Source organism: Eutrigla gurnardus (genome assembly GCF_963514095.1).
Source record: "Eutrigla gurnardus genome assembly, chromosome: 18".
In the NCBI taxonomy this organism is placed as follows: Eukaryota; Metazoa; Chordata; class Actinopteri; order Perciformes; family Triglidae; genus Eutrigla; species Eutrigla gurnardus.
This window is the reverse complement of record NC_139929.1, coordinates 360,001-379,124: the sequence shown is the minus strand read 5'-3', so window position 1 is coordinate 379,124 and position 19,124 is coordinate 360,001. Positions and strand designations below refer to the sequence as shown.

Sequence of the window (19,124 nt, the reverse complement as noted above, 5' to 3'; positions counted from 1 at the left end):
AGATGAGGACCTAACACTTGTTCTATTTTTAGCTCTTACTTTATCAGCAATGATACGTTGTGGTTTCTTTGTTTCCTTCTTTTGACAAATGTACTTATTGTAAGTCGCTTTGGACAAAAGCGTCTGCTAAATGACCTAAATGTAAATGTAAATGTAGTATAAATATCATATAAAAACACAGTATAGTAATTGAATTGTGTTGATAAATGTGTGGACAGTGATAATAATTTAATGGTGTTACGAAACTAAAACCAATAAAATACAAACGGACATGTGGTTCACATGGACAGGTGTCCAGGTGAACCTTGCCCACCTGTCCAGGTGAACCTTGCCCACGTGTCCAGGTGAACCCTGCCCACCTGTCCAGGTGAACCTTGCCCACGTGTCCAGGTGAACCCTGCCCACCTGTCCAGGTGACTGACTTGGGTATTCTTCAGTATCAGTGTGTTGGTCATATCTGTCGACACATGATGGTGTTGGGACAGACAGACAGGCAGACAGACAGGCTGTTGTGTTATTAAAGTTAATGAGCCGATGACAACGCACAACAAGCACACACATAGGAAACCTGAGAACATCTCACACACACACACACACACACACACACACCTGGAAGCTCACCTGTAGTTGTTAGCTGTAAACACAGAAACACATCTGTCACGTTCTGCTGCAGAATGTCTGCTGTTCAAAATCATCATCATTCATAGAACGTATGTGGAACCGCTGGGTTCTCAAAGACGCTGAGAGGCTGGAAAAATACAGAATACACAAATAAAATACTCACGAGTGGAAACGACAGAGAGAAGTGGGGAGGAGGGAGGAGGGGGGAGGAGGAGGAAGAGGAGGAGGAGGAGGAGGAGGAGGAGGAGACAACAATGTGGAGGAAATGAGACATGAAAGCAGCACTCAGTACTGCTCAGCTGTCCAAGTACTTCAGGTACTTCAGATACTACATTTAATGTACAACACACATGTCGGTCAGTGTGTCTGCCGTCTGAGGGCCCAGAACCTCAGAACCTCCGAAACTCGGAAACCCAGACCCCAGAACATCAGAACATCAGAACCTCAGAACCCCAGTACCTCAGAACCTCAGAAACCCAGAACCCCAGAACCCCAGAACCTCAGAAACCCAGACCCCAGAACATCAGAACATCAGAACCTCAGAACCCCAGTACCTCAGAACCTCAGAAACCCAGAATCCCAGAACCTCAGAACCTCAGAAACCCAGAACCCCAGAACCTCAGAACCCCAGAACCCCAGAACCCAAAACCCAGAACCCAGAACCTCAGAACCCCAGAACCCCAGAACCTCAGACATGGTCGAGTAGATTTGAATGTTCAGAAGATCAAATATGAATTCATAACAAAGAAGGAACAACTTTACTCACGCTGCTTTGTTTGTTTCATGCTGCTGTGTTTTTAACCCTTTTAACCCTCGTACTCCTCCTCCTTATCCTCCTCCTTCTCCTCCTCCTTATCCTCCTCCTCCACCTTCTCCTCCTCCTTCTCCTCCTCCTCCTCCTCCTCCTTATCCTCCTTCTATCCATCCTCCTCCTCCTCTCCCTCCTTATCCTCCTCCTCTCCCTCCTCCTCCTCCTTATCCTCCTCCTCTCCTTCCTCCTCCTCCCCATCCTCCTCTCCCTCCTCCTCCTCCTCCTCTCCCTCCCCCTACTCCTCCTCCTCCTCCTCCCCTCTCAGGGAGATGAAAGCAGTGGTGATGGGGGTGAAGAGTCTCTGACACCAGCTGCTTCCTCTGGTTTAAAGACCCTCGAATCACTCAGACCCCCATCACCCCCATCTTCATCTTCATCTCCATCTTCATCAGTATTCAGGCCTCTTCGTCTCATTGTGTACTTCTACTTCCCTTCATTGATCAACAGGTTAAACAGTAGAAATACACCGTCACAGTCAAAGTAAAGTACTTTATATACATAAAGGTTAAAATACTAGGAAGGATCAGGTGTGACAGTTCAGATCAGGTCCCAGATCAGGTCCCAGATCAAGTCCCAGATCAGGTCCCAGATCAGGTCCCAGATCAGGTCCCAGGTATGACCCTGGTGTGTTTGCTGGTGCAGCAGCACCCCCTGTTGTCCGATCGCCTGAACCACAACAAGTCTTCAGTTATGAAGAAATGAGACTTGAACATTCAATGATAAAAATAATAAAAATGTGTTAAAAGCCTTAAAATGTGAAACGTAGCATACATACTGATTAAATACATGTAAACATGTACTATTATAATCATATCTTTGTTTTCAAATATGTGTTTTATGAACATGTTGTTTAAAGTTGTGTCCCTAATGTTTGTCAAAGTCAGATTTCTATTAAAAACAACATTTGATGTAAAGGGAGGTTTGGCGCCCCCTGCTGGAGGACGATGAGGGCGGAGACAACATTTAATCAGGCATTGAAAGAGCCACCTATCCTAAGGACCCCTGTCTCACTTCCTGGTTTCTGGGCTCTGGTAAGCTTTCTGGTGTTTGATGAATGAATTAAGAATATTACTATAAATATGTGTCTCAACCATAGCAGGTCAACTCCTAAAGATGATGTTTTGTTATTAGCATGAAGAGATCTCCTACCCTACAACTGCTGTGAAATTCAAATCTAACATTGTCAGACAGATGGTTTCATTAAATGTCTTGTTTATGTCAATAAAAAGTTTCTGTGGTACACTAATGTGTGTTCTTTGTGTTATAAATGATATTATATGTTGTTCATCAAAAAGACAAATTACATTATCAACAGAAATTGTAAGTGGGCAACATTATATTGGTATTTATGTCTTGAGTAAAAAGATACCAAAAGTTTTGATTATACACCAATGAAGTCTTCGTTTTATATTTGAATACAAACTTTACTGCAGTAAAGTATCTGGACACTTCCTTCAGTAGAACTCAATCTGATTGGTCAGTTTGGTGTCAGAGAGCTGGCTGACGGACAGCAGGGTGTGTGTGTGTGTGTGTGTGTGTGTGTGTGTGTGTGTGAGAGAGAGAGAGAGAGAGACCCTATCTGCACCGTCCTGTCTCTTCCAGTCAGTCTCTCTTTGACTTCATCAATGAGCTGACAGTCAGTGATCAGGTCATGTGACTCCCGGTTCCATGATGAGGATTATTATGTTTCCTCCAGAAAGACTCTGAGGTGAGTAATGTTTATATACATTATTTATTTATATTTATATTATGTATTTATATTATTGTTGTATTTATATTACAATTATTTACATCTATAATGTTTATATTGTATTAAGATAATGTATAATTTATTTATATTTACATTATATTTTCTATTAATACTATATATTTGTATTATGTATATTTGTATGAAAACAATGTGTCTCATCAGCGGATTCTTCAGCTTGCTGTATTAGGTACTCTGGTTTCTACAGGTACTCTGGTCTCTACAGGTACTCTGGTTTCTACAGGTACTCTGGTTTCTACAGGTACTCTGGTCTCTACAGGTACTCTGGTTTCTAGGTACTCTGGTCTCTACAGGTACTCTGTTTCCTACAGGTACTCTGGTCTCTACAGGTACTCTGGTTCCTACAGGTACTCTGTTTCCTACAGGTACTCTGGTTTCTACAGGTTCTCTGGTTTCTACAGGTACTCTGTTTCCTACAGGTACTCTGTTTCCTACAGGTACTCTGGTTTCTATAGGTACTCTGGTTTCTACAGGTACTCTGTTTCCGACAGGTACTCTGTTTCCGACAGGTACTCTGGTTTCTAGGTACTCTGGTCTCTACAGGTACTCTGTTTCCTACAGGTACTCTGGTCTCTACAGGTACTCTGTTTCCAACAGGTACTCTGGTCTCTACAGGTACTCTGGTTCCTACAGGTACTCTGGTCTCTACAGGTACTCTGGTCTCTACAGGTACTCTGTTTCCTACAGGTACTCTGGTCTCTACAGGTACTCTGGTTCCTACAGGTACTCTGGTCTCTACAGGTACTCTGGTTCCTACAGGTACTCTGGTTCCTACAGGTACTCTGGTTTCTATAGGTACTCTGGTTCCTACGGGTACTCTAGTCTCTACAGGTACTCTGTTTCCTATGGGTACTCTGGTTTCTATAGGTACTCTGGTTCCTACGGGTACTCTGGTCTCTACAGGTACTCTGTTTCCTACAGGTACTCTGGTTCCTACGGGTACTCTGTTTCCTACAGGTACTCTGGTCTCTACAGGTACTCTGTTTCCTACGGGTACTCTGTTTCCTACAGGTACTCTGGTCTCTACAGGTACTCTGTTTCCTACGGGTACTCTGTTTCCTACAGGTACTCTGTTTCCTACGGGTACTGTGTTTCCTACAGGTACTCTGGTTCCTACGGGTACTCTGTTTCCTACAGGTACTCTGTTTCCTACAGGTACTCTGGTTCCTACGGGTACTCTGTTTCCTACAGGTACTCTGGTCTCTACAGGTACTCTGTTTCCTACGGGTACTCTGTTTCCTACAGGTACTCTGGTCTCTACAGGTACTCTGTTTCCTACGGGTACTCTGTTTCCTACAGGTACTCTGTTTCCTACGGGTACTGTGTTTCCTACAGGTACTCTGGTTCCTACGGGTACTCTGTTTCCTACAGGTACTCTGTTTCCTACAGGTACTCTGTTTCCTACAGGTACTCTGGTTCCTACGGGTACTCTGGTTTCTATAGGTCCTCTGGTTCCTACGGGTACTCTGTTTCCTACAGGTACTCTGGTCTCTACAGGTACTCTGGTTCCTACAGGTACTCTGTTTCCTACAGGTACTCTGGTTTCTATAGGTACTCAGTTTCCTACAGGTACTCTGGTCTCTATAGGTACTCTGGTTCCTACGGGTACTCTGGTCTCTGTTCTCTGTTTTAAATGTAAAAGGAATTCAAAGTGTTCCTTTTTACCCTGCAGGACTTCATCTGACCCAAAGACCACTAAAGGAACCGAGTCCTCATCCCAGAGTAGAGACGATACAGCTGTGGACCCAAGTAGCATCTGGACAGCAGAACAACGTCTGGAGGGAGAGTCCAGAAACATCTGGACATCCGGACTATAGAACATCTGGAAGGAGAGTCCAGAAACATCTGGACATCCAGTCTAGAACTAAAGTGTGGGATGGGAGGAACGGTGTGCAGACAGGAGGTGAAGGAGGAGAAGAGGGAGGACAGTCTGACGTCAGCAGACCGGATCCGTCGCTGCACCGTCAGACAGTTTGGGTTCACCGTCCTGAGTCTGGCTCGCCGAGGACTGAAGGTAGAACCCGCCGACCTCTATCTGGTAACGATCACTGTTCCTTAAATCCAGTGTTTTTGTCTTCATGGTCATGTGTGGGGTTTGGACTGTTGGTCCATGAAAACTGTATTAAAGGACTCCACTGTGGAAGTGGTTAGAATCCCGAATCCCCAGTCTGCATGCTGAAGTGTCCAGTGTGTTCCTCAGACTGTAGTACTACTAGTAGTAGTATCAGAAGTACTGACAGTCCGTCACCCTCTGGTCCTGCAGGACGTCCCAGGTGAATTATGGGAACTCCAGGAGTTGGAGAAGCTGAACTTGTCCCTCAACGGTCTCAAGGTTCTTCCTCCTCAGCTGGCTCTGCTCTCCAACCTGGTGGTTCTCAACCTGTGGGGCAACCAGGTAAACCTCCGCCGCTGTCCCCCTTTAGACAAACCCCCTTTATATACGAGGCTCTGGGAGCAGGGTCACATGATCATCATATTCAATATCGTAATAATAAAACAATGTTCGAGAAACAAAGGAAGGATGTTCTTCAGAGAGGAACCCAGTTCACCGAGAACCTTGTCTGGTTAATAATCTTTACTTATGATCTCATGCTGTGTTCTTGAGTCTGTTTAAATGTCGTCCCAGATCCGGTCCCAGCGAGACCCCCTTTATCCTGACCCCTGTTCTACTGAGAATGAATAGGTTACACCAGTAACAAGAACCGACACTTTGTTCGCAATTTAATTCAACATTGATGTGAATTTGCAGCTCCTCAACACTGACCAGAGACCACTAAACGTCCTCTGGTCTTTAACCCAGGTCAGAGGATGGACGTGGACCAGTAAACAGGTTCAGGTCTGTCAGCATGCCGCTGAGCAAGGCAGTGACTCCTCCGCCCTCCAGGCAGCTGCTGTGTCTCCTGGATAAATAAAGATTTTAATCCCCCCTCTGATCCACCAGGATCCAGTTTCTATCCATGCCGTCCTCACCTCCCCCCTTCGACCTTTAGACCAGCTGTACCAACACAACACCCCCTACAGGCTGAATCAGGAGCACATTCATACTGATTATACTGCAGATAGTTTATGATTATAATATTTTATTATTTATATTTACAGTGGAATAAAATACACTGATGTTTCAGAATGCTTCATCATGTGTTGTTGTTGTTGTTGTTCTAAAGCAGTTTGAATGAGTTTGATTCTAATAATTTGTGCTATAAGAAGATTATTAGGCATTATTGTCATGTTTGTGTGCTAGTGGTGGTGCTAATTTGGTATCATGACTTAATTATCCCTATAATATCGTATCGCTTATATTATATATATATTTATATTATCTGAATTATGGTCGTGATGGAAATGTTAGTGACTGGACTTTTAGATGTACTTTTCACAACATGGCTGAACTTTGTTTATTGTGATGTCAGTTTGGTCAAGTCTGATGTTTGTTGTTGTTTGTTGTTGTTTGTTTCAGCTCAGCAGCCTGCCAGCAGAGATCGGTCAGCTGAGGAGACTCCGAGTTTTATTCGCCTACAGAAACCAACTGAGTGATGTCCCTGAAGAGCTTGGAGCCTGTACGCAACTGGAGGTACTTCAAATTCGAAAAATACTATGAATACTACTGCTATGAATACTACTGATGCTACTGCTTCCAGATTCAGACACAGAGCTTGAATCAGCTGATATGTTTTGGACTGCAGTACTGATCCACAGTGAACCCGGTTCCTTGGTTCCTTCTCAGGTTCTGAGTCTGGCCAACAACCAGTTGTCCTCGCTGCCCGCCTCGCTCTCCAATCTGACCCGGCTGAAGAAGCTCAACCTCAGTCACAACCAGGTGGCTCACATCCCGGGCTGCATCTACAACATGAAGGCTCTGGTAGGTTCATCTCCAAATGGCACGGACATGGTCCCGGGAAGTCCAGATCTCCAATTCATCAAGTCCACAATGATCCTCAGGATGAATTCCTGCGGTGTCTCCTTAGGGGACGATTCTCCGATATGACTGAAAGAACGAGAGTACAAGCGGCTGGACTCAGTCTTACTGGTGGAACTCAGAGTAGAGACAGTGGTTCAACCCCGATCAGGATACTCCTGGATGCCTGCCTATAGAAGTGGAGGAATTATATGTCTTGTCTGGCCTGGGAAGGCCTCGGGGTCCCCCAGGTGGAGCTGAGCCCCTGCCCCATATTAGTGGACTATGACTAAAGTCAGAAATCTACTTTTCTGTCATGTACAATTTCTTTTCGTGTGTTCCTGGTTAATTAGTGGATTTGTTTGATCTCATTCACCTGTCAGTCAGTCACCTCCTCTGTCCCTGCAGGTGTTCCTCCACCTGGCTTGTAACCGTCTGGAGAACCTGGCGGAAAACATCCAAGCTCTGGTGGAGCTCAAGATTCTCATTGTGGAGGGAAACAGTCTCCATTCTCTGCCTAAGGCCCTATGCTGTCTCACAAGGTATCTCACTGCTCCAGGTAACCCACCCACACCAGGTAACCCCACACCACTAGATAACCCCACCACACCATGTAACCCCACCATACCACGTAACCCCACCACACCAGGTAACCCCACACCACAAGATAACCCCACCACACTAGGTAAGCCCACTACACCAGATAACCCATCCACACCAGGTAACCCCACACCACTAGATAACCCCACCACACCACGTAACCCCACCATACCACGTAACCCCACCACACCAGGTAACCCCACCACACCAGATAACCCATCCACACCAGGTAACCCCACACCACCAGATAACCCCACCACACCACGTAACCCCACCACACTAGGTAACCCCACACCACTAGGTAACCCCTCCACACCAGGTAACCCCACCACACCAGGTAACCTCATCGCATCAGGTAACCCCACTACACCAGATAACCCATCCACACCAGGTAACCACACCACACCAGGTAACCCCACCACACCAGGTAACCTCATCGCATCAGGTAACCCCACTACACTAGATAACCCATCCACACCAGGTAACCCCACCACACCAGGTAACCCCACTACACCAGATAACCCATCCACACCAGGTAACCCCACACCACCAGATAACCCCACCACACCACGTAACCCCACCACACCACGTAACCCCACCACACTAGGTAACCCCACACCACTAGGTAACCCCTCCACACCAGGTAACCCCACCACACCAGGTAACCTCATCGCATCAGGTAACCCCACTACACCAGATAACCCATCCACACCAGGTAACCACACCACACCAGGTAACCCCACCACACCAGGTAACCTCATCGCATCAGGTAACCCCACTACACTAGATAACCCATCCACACCAGGTAACCCCACCACACCAGGTAACCCAACTACACCAGATAACCGATCCACACTTGGTAACCCCACACCACTAGGTAACCCCTCCACACCAGGTAACCCCACCACACCAAGTAACCCCACCACACCAGGTAACCCCACACCACTAGGTAACCCCACCATACCAGATAACCCCACCGCATCAGGTAACTCCTCCGCATCAGTTAAGCCCACACCACTAGGTACCCCCTCCACACCAGGTAACCCCACCTCCAACCGATCCTTATGAGGTAAGCCCACTACACCAGGCAACTCCTCTACACCAGGTAACAACGGTAGCCCCACCACTGTGCCTCACACAAGTGTTGCCTGCTGTCACCAACAATAAACAACTGATTTGATCTTCTCCAGGTTGGAGTTACTGAATCTGGATTTTAATGACATTAAGGATGTACCGCAGGTAAACACCGACTGACGCTCATCAAGACGTTGTAGTTCTACCAGTTAAACCGATGATGTTGTGAAGACGACGACGATGATGAAAGTGATGCTTATAATGATGTATTCAGGAGATGCACCAGTTGTCAAGACTGGAGAAGCTGGCGTGCCATCCTCTGGATAAAGGACTCCACATCATCCACAATCCGCTGCTGAAGCCAGTGAAGGAGGTTCTGGAAGGGGGGCTCAGCGCCCTCTTCAACTACCTGAAAGCGGCTTAGGGGTGGGGGCGGGGCTTGTTAACTACCTGAGAGCTGGTTAGAGGTAGGGACGGGGCTTGTTATTATTTACATGAATGTATGTTCAATGCAGTTTGCTTTGTGTAATAAACAGTGATATCATTATGAACTCAGTATTCTGTGATATTTGGGTCACTCCTCTGCTCCACAACCTGCTGCTGAAGCCTCTTCAACGACCAACAGTATTAACAGAACCACAACAAACTGTTGAGAAGGTAGAGAAGAAGAACCCGGATTGTCCTGCCGCCACTGCCATCAGATTTTATTGGGGAGACCAGGCTTCTTGTCACATGGGTAAATTGCTGTAAAGTTGACCTTGAACTATGAAGCTAACGTTGTTAGCAGCTTCACAGCATAATCCAGATGGATCTAGATCCAGTAAGGGTGCTGCTTGTCTTATTGATTATTCTTATTTATATATTTTAGCTTTTACTTCTATTTAGCTTAATTTGTATTTGATGAAGACTTAACTAGAGCTAATGTTAGCAAACATGGTGCTTTGGGGCAGCTCAGGGATAATTTTTGGGTTGGTTTCTGACATGTGACCTCCGGTGAGTAGGCAGCCAGACTGGTGAGACAGGCAGCCGGACTGGTGAGACAGGCAGACAAGCACCCGGACTGGTGAGACAGGCAGCTGGACTAGTGAGCAGGCAGCCAGACTAGTGAGACAGGCAGCCAGACTGGTGAGACAGGCAGACAAGCACCCGGACTGGTGAGACAGGCAGCTGGACAAGTGAGCAGGCAGCCGGACTAGTGAGCAGGCAGCCGGACTGGTGAGCAGGCAGCTGGACAAGTGAGCAGGCAGCCGGACTAGTGAGCAGGCAGCCGGACTGGTGAGCAGGCAGCTGGACTGGTGAGACAGGCAGACAAGCACCCGGACTAGTGAGCAGGCAGCCGAACTGGTGAGACAGGCAGACAAGCACCCGGACTGGTGAGACAGGCAGCTGGACTAGTGAGCAGGCAGCCGGACAGGCAGACAAGCACCCGGACTGGTGAGACAGGCAGCCAGACTGGTGAGCAGGCAGCCGGACTGGTGAGCAGGCAGCGGGACTAGTGAGCAGGCAGCCGCACTGGTGAGACAGGCTGCCGACTAGTGAGCAGGCAGTGGGACTGGTGAGACAGGCTGCCGGACTGGTGAGCAGGCAGCTGGAGTGGTGAGACAGGCAGACAAGCACCCAGACTGGTGAGCCAGGCAGCCGGACTGGTGAGACTGGCAGCCGGACTGGTGAGCAGGCAGCTGGAGTGGTGAAACAGGCAGACAAGCGCCCAGACTGGTGAGCCTGGCAGCCGGACTGGTGAGCCTGGCAGCTGGACTGGTGAGACAGGCAGCTGGAGTGGTGAGACAGACAGACAAACACCCGGACTGGTGAGACAGGCAGACAAGCACCCAGACTGGTGAGACAGGCAGCCGGACTGGTGAGCAGGCAGCGGGACTGGTGAGCAGGCAGCCGGACTGGTGAGACAGGCTGCCGGACTGGTCTGAGACGGGTTCTGCTGCTAAATATGTCCAATTAGAATAAAAAATAAAACAAACTATCACAGTGAAGTGATTCTTATTTGATTGGACATGCCTTTACCATTTACCATTTTTACATGCAATGTGACCTCTGACCTGTTGAGGAGGCAGCTTGTCACATGTGCACACGTCCTCTTTAAACAGCTTTAAAGTCTGAAATAAGACTTGAATGAAATAAAATGTATGACTTTGTTCTTTCGCTTCATGTAGAATGCTAACCAGATAATAATAATAGCAATCATATTAATACTGACAATGACGTAGAGTGTACAAATATGCTGTGTCCTGCTGTGATGCTCAGGTCGTCCTGCAGGGGGCAGCACAGAGTCACAGACGAACGAAACCGCAGCATCAAAGACTGGATGGAATTTAAAGACAAAGTTTCTAAAATGTGAACCATCTGCAGGAAGTTGTTTGAAGCATGTTTTCCTGCTGCGTCAGGCTGGTGTTGAGCGTTAGTGACGGAGACGCAGACAGGAAGTCCTGCAGGAAGACTTCCTGAAGGATCAAATCTGCTGGATCAGATCTGCTGCTCAACCCTGAAGTCCGTCTGCTGTGTGACAGTAAAAACGGCGTTTTGTCAATGGGAGTTCCGAATGTGATGAACACTGAGACCAGGAAAGTGAAACCTGAGACCCCAGGGGACTCCGGACGACTCAGGTGGACTCTGGAGCACTCAGGATCACTCAGGGGGGACTCTGGAGGTCTCTGAGGGACTCTGGGGGACTCTGAGGGACAGGAAGCCATTGGACCAGCAGGTGGCAGCATCATCAGCTTAATCTTCAGCTGTGATTTCATGATTGAAACTACGGAATTTATTTTGACACTTTGAGTGTTTAATAATGTAATAATAATTTTAGAGTGAACACCAGCAGAAATAGTTAAGAATTACACAATAAAATGATTACAGGCTAAATAAAACACATTTAAATTATGACAATGAATCAGGATTAAAGCAACTTAAAAATGCAATTAGAAATAATATAAAATGATTGTTTATATCTGAAATGTAAAAATAAATTAACTCAGACCGTAAGAATAAATATTCCTAATATATTTTAAAACTGATATAATATCAATAATGATGATAATAATAATATAAAAAATCAATCATTAGTATTAAATAATGACTTAATAAATATAAATTCTCTGTCTGTTTCTGTATCTCTCTCTCTCTCTCTCTCTCTCTCTCTCTCTCTCTCTCTCTCTCTCTCTCTCTCTCTCTCGTGCCCCCCTAACGTCTCTCGCCCCCTGTGACGTCAGCGGCAACTCGGTAAACGGAGTCAGTCTCTCACCGGTCTGAAGAGAAACGGAGGAAAAAGAAACCGGAGAGACTGACAACCGCAGACCCGCCAGCCTGTCTGTCTGTCTGTCTGTCTGTCTGCCTCTGTGTGTGAGAGAGAGGGACAGACAGGAAACACCCCAAGAAGAAGAAGAAGAAGAAGAAGAAGAAGAAGAAGAAGAAGAAGAAGAAGAAGAAGAAGAAAGAAGAAAGAAGGACAAGAAGAAAGAAGAAGGAGAAGAAGAAGAAGTCGGAGTTAGTTTCCCTCGCGCTCCGGAGGGTCTCGGGAAGAACATGGAGCGGACCGGAACTTTCCTGGTCTCCGTTGGTTTCGTGCTGCTGTTACGGGGTCTATCGGGCGCGCGGGCGGACACCTTCAAAGGTAAGCTGAGGCACCGGGACCGGGTTTTGGGGTTAGGGGGTCCGGGTCTACCCGGGGGGAGGAGGGGAGTCCGCGGTGTGAACATGGGAGTTGTTTCTGTGTGTCGGGATCCAAGTTTCCAGCTGGAAAATCTCCTCCTCTTCCTCTCTTCCTCTTCTCTTCCTCTCTTCCTCTTCTCTTCCTCTCTTCCTCCTCTTCTTCTCTTCTCCTTCTCTTCCTCCTCTTTTCTCTTCTTCCTCTTCTTCTCTTCCTCCTTTTTTCTCTTCTTCCTCTTCTTCTCTTCCACTCTTCTTCCTCTCCTGTGGTTCCAGCTGATTTCAGCTCACATTAACTTTCATGTTAAACAGAAGCTGCGTCAGACAAATACTTCAATTACTGCGAAGAAATAAATACTGCAAGTACATCACTAAGAAATGAGTACTTTGAATAAATAAGTACATACAGAAATACTGCAAGAAAAAAACAATTAAATAAATAATAAAATAATTGCGTTAAACTGCAGCAGCTGCTCATGTTAGAACCCAGTAGAATAAATACATGTAATATAATTAATAAATGCAATAGAACCCAGAATCTTTCATAAATGCAGTAGAACCAGAATATTTCATAAATGCAGTAGAACCAGAATATTTCATAAATACAGTAGAACCAGAATATTTCATAAATGCAGTGGAACCCAGCATATTTCATAAATGCAGTAGAACCAGAATATTTCATAAATGCAGTAGAACCCAGAATATTTCATAAATGCAGTAGAACCCAGAATATTTCATAAATGCAGTAGAACCAGAATATTTCATAAATGCAGTAGAACCCAGAATATTTCATAAATGCAGTAGAACCCAGAATATTTCATAAATGCAGTGGAACCCAGCATATTTCATAAATGCGGTAGAACCCAGCATATTTCATAAATGCGGTAGAACCCAGAATATTTCATAAATGCAGTAGAACCCAGAATATTTCATAAATGCAGTAGAAGCCAGTAGATTAATACATGCAGAAGAACCCAGTAGAATGAATACATGCAGTAGAACCCAGTATAATTAATACATGTAGTAGAACCCAATATAATAAATACATGCAGTAGAACCCAGTATATTTCATAAATGCACTAGAACCCAGTATATTTAATACATGCAGTAGAACCCAGTATAATTAACACATGCAGTAGAACCCAGTATAATTAATACATTTAGAAGAACCCAGATTATTTCATGAATGCAGTAGAACCCAATATAATCAGGAGAACCCAGCAGGGCTAGTAGAATCAGTAGAACCCAGTAGAATCAGTAGAACCTAGCAGAGTCAGTAGAACCCAGTAGAATCAGTAGAACCCAGTATAATCAGTAGAACCCACCAGAGTCAGTAGAACCCAGCCGAATCAGTAGAACGCAGCAGAGTCAGTAGAACCCAGTAGCGTCACTAGAGTCAGTAGAACCCAGCAGAGTCAGTAGAACCCTGTTTAATCAGTAGAACCCAGCAGAGTCAGTAGAATCAGTAGAACCCATCAGAGTCAGTCGAACCCAGAAGAATCAGTCGAACCCAGCAGAGTCAGTAGAACCCAGCAGAGTCAGTAGAATCAGTAGAACCCAGCAGAGTCAGTTGAACCCAGCAGAGTCAGTAGAGCCCAGTAGAATCAGTAGAACCCAGCAGTCAGTAGAATCAGTAGAACCCAGCAGAGTCAGTAGAACCCAGTAGAATCAGTAGAACCCTGCACAGTCAGTAGAACCCAGCAGAGTCAGTAGAATCAGTAGAACCGAGCAGAGTCAGAAGAATCAGTAGAACCCAGCAGAGTCAGTCGAACCCAGCAGAGTCAGTAGAACCCAGCAGAGTCAGTAGAATCAGTAGAACCCATCAGAGTCAGTTGAACCCAGCAGAGTCAGTAGAATCAGTAGAACCCATCAGAGTCAGTTGAACCCAGCAGAGTCAGTAGAATCAGTAGAACCCAGCAGAGTCAGTAGAACCCAGTAGAATCAGTAGAACCCAGCAGAGTCAATAGAATCAGTAGAACCCAGCGGAGTCAGTTGAACCCAGCAGAGTCAGTAGAATCAGTAGAACCCATCAGAGTCAGTTGAACACAGCAGAGTCAGTAGAACCCAGCAGAGTCAGTAGAACCCATCAGAGTCAGTTGGACCCAGCAGAGTCAGTAGAACCCAGTAGAATCAGTAGAACCCAGCAGAGTCAGTAGAATCAGTAGAACCCATCAGAGTCAGTCGAACCCAGCAGAGTCAGTAGAACCCAGTAGAATCAGTAGAACCCAGCAGAGTCAGTAGAATCAGTAGAACCCATCAGAGTCAGTCGAACCCAGTAGAATCAGTAGAACCCAGCAGAAACAGTAGAATCAGTAGAACCCATCAGAGTCAGTAGAACCCAGCAGAGTCAGTAGAACCCAGTAGAGTCAGTAGAATCAGTAGAACCCAGCAGTCAGTCGAACCCAGCAGAGTCAGTAGAATCAGTAGAGTCAGTAGAATCAGTAGAACCCAGCAGAGTCAGTAGAACCCATCAGTGTCATGTTGTTCCAGCCGACTTTCCCTTTCATGTCCTCCAACACTTCAACATTTATTACGTGTACAAGGTTTTAACGTGATGACTTTCATAGAAACGGTGCTGAAGATTATGAATGAAATGATTATTTAGTTATTTACACTATGACATGTAAATTAATCTGAATGGATGATCCAGGTGGTGTTCACCTGCTCAGGTAAAGGTCTTAGTCCTCATGTTAAACTGGGAGTGCAGATGGAAACACAGCCACCAGTGTGTTCCCAGTATGTTCCCAGTGTGTCCTAGTTTGTCCCCAGTATGTTCCCAGTGTGTCCACAGTATGTTCCCAGTGTGTCCCAGTATGTTCCCAGTGTGTTCCCAGTGTGGTTCCAGTATATTCCCAGTGTGTCCCCAGTGTGTTCCTAGTATGTTCCCAGTATGTTCCCATTGTCCCCAGTGTGTTCCCAGTATGTTCCCAGTATGTCCCCAGTGTTCCCAGTATGTTCCCAGTGTGTCCCAGTACGTTCCCAGTGTGTCCCAGTATGTTCCCAGTGTCTCCCTGTATCTTCCCAGTATGTCCCTGTATGTTCCCAGTGTGTTCCCTGTATGTTCCCAGTATGTTCCCAGTGTGTTCCCAGTGTGTTCCCAGTATGTTCCCAGTGTGTCCCAGTTTGTCCCCAGTGTGTTCCCAGTGTGTCCCCAGTATGTTCCCAGTGTGTTCCCAGTGTGTCCCAGTATGTCCCCAGTGTGTTCCCAGTGTCCCCAGTATGTTCCCAGTGTGTCCCAGTACGTTCCCAGTATGTTCCCAGTATGTTCCCAGTGTGTCCCAGTATGTTCCCAGTGTCTGCCTGTATGTTCCCAGTATGTCCCTGTATGTTCCCAGTGTGTTTCCAGTGTGTTCCCAGTGTGGTTCCAGTATATTCCCAGTGTGTCCCCAGTGTGTTCATAGTATGTTCCCAGTATGTTCCCATTGTCCCCAGTATGTTCCCAGTATGTCCCCAGTGTTCCCAGTATGTCCCCAGTGTTCCCAGTGTCCCCAGTGTGTTCCCAGTATGTTCCCAGTGTGTTCCCAGTATGTTCCCAGTGTGTCCTAGTACGTTCCCAGTATGTTCCCAGTGTGTCCCAGTATGTTCCCAGTGTCTCCCTGTATCTTCCCAGTATGTCCCTGTATGTTCCCAGTGTGTTCCCTGTATGTTCCCAGTATGTTCCCAGTGTGTTCCCAGTGTGTTCCCAGTATGTTCCCAGTGTGTCCCAGTTTGTCCCCAGTGTGTTCCCAGTGTGTCCCCAGTATGTTCCCAGTGTGTTCCCAGTGTGTCCCAGTATGTCCCCAGTGTGTTCCCAGTGTCCCCAGTATGTTCCCAGTGTGTCCCAGTACGTTCCCAGTATGTTCCCAGTATGTTCCCAGTGTGTCCCAGTATGTTCCCAGTGTCTGCCTGTATGTTCCCAGTATGTCCCTGTATGTTCCCAGTGTGTTTCCAGTGTGTTCCCAGTGTGGTTCCAGTATATTCCCAGTGTGTCCCCAGTGTGTTCATAGTATGTTCCCAGTATGTTCCCATTGTCCCCAGTATGTTCCCAGTATGTCCCCAGTGTTCCCAGTATGTCCCCAGTGTTCCCAGTGTCCCCAGTGTGTTCCCAGTATGTTCCCAGTGTGTTCCCAGTATGTTCCCAGTGTGTCCTAGTACGTTCCCAGTATGTTCCCAGTGTGTCCCAGTATGTTCCCAGTGTCTCCCTGTATCTTCCCAGTATGTCCCTGTATGTTCCCAGTGTGTTCCCTGTATGTTCCCAGTATGTTCCCATTGTCCCCAGTGTGTTCCCAGGATGTTCCCAGTATGTCCCTGTATGTTCCCAATGTGTTCCCTGTATGTTCCCAGTATGTTCCCATTGTCCCCAGTGTGTTCCCAGGATGTTCCCAGTGTGTTCCCAGTATGTTCCCAGTGTGTTCCCAGGATGTTCCCAGTGTGTTCCCAGTATGTTCCCAGTGTGTTCCCTGGATGTTCCCAGTGTGTTCCCAGTATGTTCCCAGTGTGTTCCCTGGATGTTCCCAGTGTGTTCCCTGGATGTTCCCAGTGTGTTCCCAGTATGTTCCCAGTGTGTTCCCTGTATGTTCCCAGTGAAGAGGCAGCTGGAACAGGAACCAGTCAGACCGACGGCAGCAGGCTCATCATCATGTAAACCAATTAGCAACCAAGTCATTAAGGAGCCTCTGAAGCTTGTGAGCAGTTTGTTTACTGTGTGTGTGTGTGTGTGTGTGTGTGTGTGTATGTGTGTGTGTGTGTGTGTATGTGTGTGTGTGTGTGTGTGTGTATGTGTGTGTGTGTGTGTGTGTGTGTGTGTGTTTCATTATTCTCCGTTCTAACAAACACAAACATGGCAGCAGACGGACACTTAACTAAACCAGAACTAAAACAGGAGTAGACGTTCTAGCGTCCATTTTTATGTACTGTTGCCTAGCTACCGAGCTAACTAACTATCCAACTAACTACCTAGCTAATAAGGGTGGGTATGGGTGGGGCCGCGTGGGCGGGGCCACAGCTGTCTGAGCCGTTTTTTTGGTTGGTTTTGTTCAGTGTATTGACTCCAGTGTGGTTTGTTGTTTATTGTTTGTTTGTCTCCTATTGGACGTCTCTGATCAACGTATCGGTTCTGATTTTTATATGACAGAGGTGGTCTTTCTGCTGGATCAGACTGTCTCTGGTGGTCTTGTGTCTCTTAGTGGTCTTGTGTCTCCCAGTGGTCTTTTTGGTCGTGTATCTCTTAGTGGTCTTGTGTCTCTTAGTGGTCTTGTGTCTCCCAGTGGTCTTTTTGGTCGTGTATCTCTTAGTGGTCTCGTGTCTCTTAGTGGTCTTGTGTCTCTTAGTGGTCTTAGTGGTGTTGTTTCTCCCAGTGGTCTTTTTAGTCGTGTATCTCTTAGTGGTCTTGTGTCTCTTAGTGGTCTCAGTGGTCTTGTGTCTCTTAGTGGTCTTGTGTCTCCTTGTTGTCTTGTGTCTCTTAGTGGTCTCAGTGGTCTTGTGTCTCTTTGTGGTCTTGTGTCTCTTAGTGGTCTCAGTGGTCTTGTGTCTCTTTGTGGTCTTGTGTCTCTTAGTGGTCTTGTGTCTCTTAGTGGTTTTAGTGGTCTTAGTGGTCTCAGTGGTCTTGTGTCTCTTTGTGGTCTTGTGTCTCTTAGTGGTCTCAGTGGTCTTGTGTCTCTTTGTGGTCTTGTGTCTCTTAGTGGTCTTGTGTCTCTTAGTGGTTTTAGTGGTCTTAGTGGTCTCAGTGGTCTTGTGTCTCTTAGTGGTCTTGTGTCTCTTAGTGGTCTCAGTGGTCTTGTGTCTCTTAGTGGTCTTGTGTCTCTTAGTGGTCTCAGTGGTCTTGTGTCTCTAAAGTTCAGAACCACTAAAACCTTCCAACTGAACAAAGAGAGAGAGGTTTGTGTAATTAGAGCACATTGTTAACTCAGCAACACACACACACACACACACACACACACACACACTCCCTGATGGCCTTTTGTGTCCAGGTTCAGGACTGTCGCTGATTCAGGACTTTACCTTTTCCTGCTGTGTGTGTGTGTGTGTGTGTCTTTGTGTGTGCATGTGTCTTTCTGTATGTGTGTGTGTGTGTTTCTGTAAGTGTGTGAGTTTGTGTGTGTGTTTCTGAATGTGTGTTTCTGTGTGTTTCTGTGTGTGTGTTTCTGTGTGTTTCTGTGTGTGTGTTTCTGTATGTGTGTGTGAGTGTGTTTCTGTGTGTGTGTTTGATTCTGTGTGTGTGTGTGTTTGTGTACGTGTGTGTGTACGTGTATGTGTGTGTGTTTGTGTATGTGTATGTGTGTGTGTTTCTGTATGTGTTTTTGTGTGTGTGTTTCTGTGTGTCTGTGTGTTTCTGTGTGTGTGTTTGTGTATGTGTGTGTGTACGTGTATGTGTGTGTGTTTCTGTATGTGTTTTTGTGTGTGTGTTTTTGTGTTTGTGTGTGTGTTTCTGTGTGTCTGTGTGTTTCTGTGTGTCTGTGTGTTTCTGTGTGTGTGTGTGTGTGTGTATGTGTATGTGTGTGTGTTTCTGTATGTGTTTTTGTGTGTGTGTTTCTGTGTGTGTGTGTGTGTTTGTGTATGTGTGTGTGTGTTTGTGTATGTGTGTGTGTGTTTCTGTGTGTGTGTGTGTTTGTGTACGTGTATGTGTGTGTGTATGTGTGTGTGTGTTAGAGTTCGGCGGTGTCCACATTTTGATACCGTCAAACCTCCTCCCTATTTTACCGGTATACGGCATTACCGTG

The 19,124-nt window shown here is 46.4% G+C and overlaps 2 protein-coding genes across 9 annotated transcripts in view; both read left to right on the top strand.

Moving 5' to 3' along the window:
• The first annotated feature begins 3,053 nt into the window (after positions 1–3,053).
• lrrc30a (leucine rich repeat containing 30a) lies at positions 3,054–9,299 on the top strand. Its single transcript, XM_084033269.1, has 8 exons — positions 3,054–3,140; positions 4,873–5,214; positions 5,464–5,595; positions 6,658–6,771; positions 6,925–7,059; positions 7,504–7,637; positions 8,886–8,934; positions 9,044–9,299. The coding sequence occupies exons 2-8, from the start codon at positions 5,077–5,079 to the stop codon at positions 9,191–9,193; spliced, it is 852 nt and encodes a 283-aa protein (XP_083889395.1). The 5' UTR covers positions 3,054–3,140; positions 4,873–5,076; the 3' UTR covers positions 9,194–9,299.
• Positions 9,300–11,990: 2,691 nt separating this feature from the next.
• The window catches only part of LOC311028576 (receptor-type tyrosine-protein phosphatase mu-like), a 105,620-nt gene continuing 98,486 nt past the window's right edge, over positions 11,991–19,124 (top strand). For all 8 annotated transcript variants that reach the window (XM_084033229.1, XM_084033226.1, XM_084033231.1 and 5 more), the window contains exon 1: positions 11,991–12,391. In XM_084033229.1, the coding sequence (XP_083889355.1) occupies positions 12,304–12,391 (88 nt within the window). In that variant the 5' untranslated portion in view covers positions 11,991–12,303. The remainder of the gene's footprint in view (positions 12,392–19,124) is intronic.